This window comes from Wasmannia auropunctata, unplaced genomic scaffold (assembly GCF_000956235.1).
Source record: "Wasmannia auropunctata unplaced genomic scaffold, wasmannia.A_1.0 LD336088.1, whole genome shotgun sequence".
In the NCBI taxonomy this organism is placed as follows: domain Eukaryota; kingdom Metazoa; phylum Arthropoda; class Insecta; order Hymenoptera; family Formicidae; genus Wasmannia; species Wasmannia auropunctata.
Window position 1 is genome coordinate 1,891,733 of NW_012026802.1, and position 6,533 is coordinate 1,898,265.

A 6,533-nucleotide genomic window follows, 5' to 3' on the forward strand; every position below is an offset into this window, starting at 1 on the left:
AATTCTTGTATGAATAACATTCTCCGTGCTAGGTTTATTATTTACAAGATTATTTTCATCTATCATGTTCCAATCGTCTGTATGAAAAACATAAATTGCGCGATAAATAACTTTTCACAATTGTGAAAAAGATCGTATGTTAAAATTTAGAAATTTTTTATAAACGTTTAGTAGAATTCAAATCTATTCTTGTACAAATGCGCGTATAATAATGAATAGTAATAATCGTTTGATTTCCAGTATTACTCTTTTAAATCTAAGAAAAACTGTTTAATCATGAAATAAACAAAAAGATAATATAGACACATTATCACCAGTCACATAATTTTAATGAATAAGTGATTCTGAGAATCTATATTGTCTCATTCTTGATATTATTAATGTAAGAAAGTGATTTTATCGAAAAGCAAGAAATATGATATTAATATAATTAATTGATTTCAATTTTAAATTGACTAATTCGTTCTCTTTTTTTTATAATAAAATCGAATAGTCAACAATCTTCATATCAGTTAAAAAATATGAAATATATTGTCACAATCATGCAGAAATTTATCCAAATTAATCAAAATATTAATAAGCATGAAAATTTTTTCTATTTGCACAAATAAATCGTCTAGAATTACTAAAGAATTATATAAATATTAATAAAGAAGATTCACATATATTCTTAAAATATCATAATTAAAGCTATTCGATCAAACAGTGATAAACTCAATGTGGTGGATAAGACTGACACATCATTGACGATCGATCATTTTCAGTTGACCATTTTTATATTCTATTGATAATTTTAATGTTTTAATTATTTCTTTGTAAATTGTCCGAATTAATTAAAAAAAAAAAACGTTTCCAATATCCCTGTGAATACGTTAAATTCGTATGAATATGTAAAATGTCGCGAATACGAGCAAAAAAGAATATTCCAAAGTACACAGCACGTGTTTGTGTTTCAAAGTACATGAGAGTGCCAGAAAAATAGCTTCATGTTTTATGTCTCTACAACTAAAGATGACGAGACCGTCTTACTCGCCAAAGATCAAGCACATTATACCTAAAATAATATTTGTCTACGGAATAAAGTATAAAATATTTAATATGAATACATTTTTCTGATCAAACTTATAAATCATCAATTATAATACTAATCGAGCCATTCATGTATAAGTGTATGAATATTTAGCCTCCAAAGATATTTTCGAACATTAAAATAAATTTCAAAATTAACATAAATACTTTATTATGTAGAATTTAATTAAAACATATAATTATTTATACACTTGATTTCGAGCCATCATTCCTCATGAGATGACGTGCAATGTGCATCTCCTGCTCTCCTCACGAAAATTATAACTATACAGAAAAATCAATAAGATATTTAATTAATTTATAATATATCTTGCCAATTATCATTCAACGCGCCAATATATCATTATTAAAGAAGATAGTTGTTGTGAAATGTTCAATTAAGAGCACAATCAGTAAAATACTGAAATGTTATGGACGGAAAAAATTCGATAGAAACAAGCGCTACGTTCTCTACCGCCTTGGCGCACAATGATTTCTCTGTTCTACCCCACGTGACCCTAAGCATCTTTCTTCCCCAACATCTAACTGTAAATGTATACCGGTTTTCGTCTCTTCCAATCTGTCCTAACTGTCCTAGCTTTACCCTGGATTATTTTCAAGGTATCACAGAATCTCCTTTGCTCGGAGCTAACACGTGCCGGCGAACTTTCCTTCGCTGGGTGTTACGAAAGTGCAAAATCTCTCTAATGTACCGTGCACGCGGTCGAAGAAAACAGCCGGAGGTCTGTATAAGAACGGCAGGTTGGCAATGGGGGGTCGACGATCCTGCCGCAAAACACGAGATGTAGATCGGTATGGCGCGTTGTTTCGTACACGCTTACGGCCTTGGCCTAGTAATATCGAGGTGCCGTACGAACGATTGGCGAAGCTCGAAGAATACAACGCGATCACGTCCGTTGCACAACGTTCGCGAACGTGCCGGTACAAAGTGTCGTTCTACGTACATCTGCCGAGGTGGCCAGTGTTAATTGAGAATTTTTTGCCAAGCGATTCGTCGGAAACGGATTGTATAGCGAGCGAGAATCGGCAATCGCTACGGAGACAGGTATATCTTGCCGCTCTATGCGCATCATTTTCCACATGCGACATGTGTGTCACAATCGTTCGCCACGACATTGTCGATGTACACAGAATTATTGAAAGAAATTGACTTCTCTCTCATTAAACAGATATAGATACTAAACTGGATTAATACTCAGATGATTTTTTTCAAAATAAAAATTAAACTTTGTGCACGTATGATCAAATTTTAATAGTGTACAAATATTATTTTATTCTAAAAAAATATATATATATATATTAATATATATATATTAAAATACTATTAAAATTTAGTTACGCGCACACTTCAAGTTTAATTATATTTTTAAAAAACCACGAAATAAGAAGTTTTTTCTATTTTTACTGATCGATTAAACAGCCGTGCATGTACGTCGTAAGACAATCGTCGTAATGTCATCGTGAAATCTTTGTTATATAAGAAACGTTATCTCGATCGGTTCGTTTAATTTATGTTTCTCACGGAAAAAAAAACGTATCGTATTATTCATATAAATATAATATTGAATTTCTTAGAATAAATTAAATCTGCCACGTGCATAAATCTTGCAGATCAGAAAACATTTATGTTATGCAATCCATTTCGATTCTTATCAGCACGATTAAGAAATCGTAATCAACTTTAAATGACTGCGATAAAAATTCCCGGTAAATTATCGAAGACCGATCAACAGAAACGTGAGTTCTTCACGTTTCGAGTAGCATCAATGAAAAGTTTAGAGTGATTACACTGTGTGACGAAAAGTGCAACAAAAAAAGCGATATAATTGTTTTATTTTTTTATAAATCTTATCGTAAGGTACTGCTACTGCTTTATGCGCCGCTGTTTATATTGTTTTACTTTTTATCACATTTCTTGTCACACGGACTGCAGGTATAATAACCGCAGCAGCAACAAATTATCATCGTTAATGGCACAATCTCCACGTCCAGCCGATTATTACTCGAATAGTTCGAATTCTGATCTGACTCGTAATTGTTGAAATTACCGAACATTCCGAAATTCCAATAAACGACGATATCCTTTCTGTTTCTTTTCTTATCACTTTTATGCACACGCCAGCACAATTTCAATTTCTCTGACAGTTTACGAAATTCAATTCTCGGATTCATTTTCTTAACTCCTCCAGTTTCTCGCTCTCCTTCTCTAGATAACGACACGAACTAACTTTTGCAGTTAGAGAATTCCAAAACATCAACAATTTTAATGATAAATTAGGACACAATGTGCACAATACATTATGCGTGTAGCATCTTTTGCTGGCTCACGGTGAATCTTCCTGATATTAAAAAAACTATTATATTATATAAATATGTTACGCGCGTTATATATTTCTATCAGATCTATCTAATAGATTTTCCTAATAAATTCTGATGCAGCTAGAAAATCAAATGAGCATCGCGGTGAGAAAAACGGAGCATAATAAAATTCGCTTTTGCGTTTCAAAAATTACATGTTTTCTTCTTTTTATGCGAGAATGCGCGTTGTCTGTGTTGCAAAATGTATTCAACGTAAACATCTTGATGATCTTGATGAGTCAAGATGTTTTCTCAAGAGTAGAGGAACTTTGAAAAATCAAACTTAGCTCTTTAAATTAGCCATTAGAAGCAAACGATGACGTGATTTCATACCGTATTCAGAGATTATCTTATGAATATCCTTTTGCGCATTCAATCGCCTCGCACAGTCGAGAATTATCGATGCCGCGGAATTTCAATTTCGCAATTTACAATCGGCACAAAGGTTAAACTGTGCGGATCACGTAAGGAATACGCTGCAAAAATTAAAGTTTAAAAGTCCTGAAGCGACGCTGCAGAACGGATATCGGCAGCGGCTATGTCGATCGCGTCAACAAACCGATCATCAAAATCGCAATGGGCTGCGCCCGCCGGGCGTATTTCATTATTTTTGTTTGTTATCTCCGAGACACACGTAGCGCTCGATATCGAGGCAACATCGAGCGCACAAGCAAGAAAATCTACTCGCGAGCGGCGTCGCCTTCGACATGGCGTTCGAGAGAAGGCAATGCGCACAATACATTATGCGTGTAGCATCTTTTGCTGGCTCACGGTGAATCTTTCTGATATTAAAAAAATTTATATTATATAAATATATTATATTCTATTTATAATTTATATTATATATAAATATATTACGCGCGTTATATTTTTCTATCAGATCTATCTAACAGATTTTCCTAATAGATTCTGATGCAGCTAGAAAAGACGACCAGGGCTCGCGACAAGGGCGACTCAACGAGAATTAAGGAAGACGCTTTTGCGCTCGCACGAGCATACGATAACGTATATACGTACGCACATTGCGCAGGAAGCGCGTTGCATCCTTCATAATTTCTGGCTTCAAGGATTCCCCCGCGCTCTTTCCGAGTTTTCGTAAGTACTTCACGTACGCGAATCAAGTCGAACCGCGCGTCCGCGACGTGATCCGCGTACGAAGACCGCCGCGTCGCGGACGATACCGTGCGAGCGCTCGAGCGCTGAAGAACAACTCGCGCAAAAAACGGGATTGACAATACGTTAGCTGCTGCAGAGGGACGATCTGATGTCTCGCACACACGCGGAATAAAGACAGATCATCCGTCCGTCGATTTTTCACGACCGTCTCGCCGCGCGGTTTCGACGCGGATGCGTTTCAACGCGCGCGGGGACAATCGCAACGATGAGAAAGTAGATTATTTTTGTTGGTTGGTGTCAATTCTTTTATTTGTCGTTACCGCGCCACGCACGCGCGCGCAATGAAAATTCCTCTGAAATGCCTCACGTTTCACGGGCGGCAAAAATATATAATCGTAAAAGCCAAGAGTTTTTTCCACGAAAACCGGCGAAATAGTCGTCATGCCGTTGCGACAACATTGTGACGCCAACGTGCGGCGTTACTTCATCCACGACGGTCGTATAATAACGTCGGCGAGTGTTCGCCGTGTGCGAACGCATCGTTCACGCGGGCGCGTACGCTTTAAAGACGTTTGTATCAGAGTAAACAATCAATGCGTCACACGTGTGCCGTTTCGTCATCGTTCTCTTCGTCTCTTCGCTTCTCATTTACTACACGCGATAAATCGACGGGAGTCAACTCACGCGGTTCTCTCGCTATTAATCTATCGGCACGATAGATGATGTCATTGTGTATGTATTTGTTAGCGCGTCGATTCGTACGCGAGATGAACGAATATTTGGTGCTGATTCTGCTTGAAAATCGTGAAATTCGACAATTGGCAGAGTCAATTATAGTGATGCGGCTAGATTCCCAAAATCTTCTCGGAAAGAATCGGTTTTGTTGAACTAAAGATTTAGCTAAACTTACAGATCTGAGAATAATTTTGTTAGATTATCAAAAAAATTATGTAGGACGCACGAGTTTGTAAAATTAAAAAAATTTTTTTAAGTATTACTTATCGTACTTGAACGATTTACGTAATATTATTTCGATGATCCAATAAAATTATTTTTAGATCTGTACATAGTTAAATTTTTAGATATTTCAGCAAAACGTTTTTGTGTATCAATATGATGTATATAAAATCAACTATCATATTTAAATAATAAAAAAATTTTTTTGTTGTATATTATCACAATTTTAACGAAATATATATACATGTATATGAATATATGTATATACATGCTTACATGTAAAAATATATTTTTAGTACATTATATATATTGTACGTGTTTGTTATAAACTTCACGCACACACAAGAAATAATAAAAATATAGCAATCTTTATTCTGCACTATACTTTACCAATCCAATTATATAAGTATACATATATTCCGTAAAAACTGTAATAATACCTATACAACGTTGAGCATTTTAAACTATTTACAGTAAAGATATTTATGGAACGTTTTTATCTGGAACGTAAATATCTCCGAGCGTGTGTGTGTGTGTGTGTGTGTGTGTGTGTGTGTGTGTGTGTGCGGAATGCTTTCAGCGCGGTGCAATAGCGCGATCAAATTACAACTGCAAGACTTGTCTCCGGATCTATCTCGAGGCCGCTGACGAGAGAAGCCGTCTGCGAAACGTGCCCATGTGACAGGCAGAAGCTGTCGCGCTCGCCCGCGACGCTCCGCCTCTCAACGGGCTGCCTACGGGACTAGGAATTGCGGATCCGCCGGACGGCGACGGTGACGGCGACGGCGACGGCGATGACGGCGACGGCCACGTCGACGCAGCGCGCGATTCTCGTTGGCAGCTGATACAAGCGGTATATAACACATGTATAGCTTCCGCGAAGAGTATCGCGGAACGGTTAAACACGGGGAAGCCCAGATGAGCCGGTCGCCGTCCGCGGCCCGGCGGCGTGTCGCGATCAGCTGATGCGGCCGCCGCCACGTTTTCTCACCTGTTGCGCGCCACTCCGTCTC

At 37.3% G+C, this 6,533-nt stretch overlaps 1 protein-coding gene across 1 annotated transcript; it reads left to right on the forward strand.

The window, feature by feature from the left end:
* The first annotated feature begins 3,977 nt into the window (after window positions 1-3,977).
* On the forward strand, window positions 3,978-4,602 carry LOC105448239. The gene is made up of 2 exons (XM_011686705.1): window positions 3,978-4,219; window positions 4,354-4,602. Exons 1-2 carry the CDS (start codon window positions 3,986-3,988, stop codon window positions 4,498-4,500), a joined length of 381 nt encoding a protein of 126 aa, XP_011685007.1. The 5' UTR covers window positions 3,978-3,985; the 3' UTR covers window positions 4,501-4,602.
* Window positions 4,603-6,533: the final 1,931 nt, after the last annotated feature.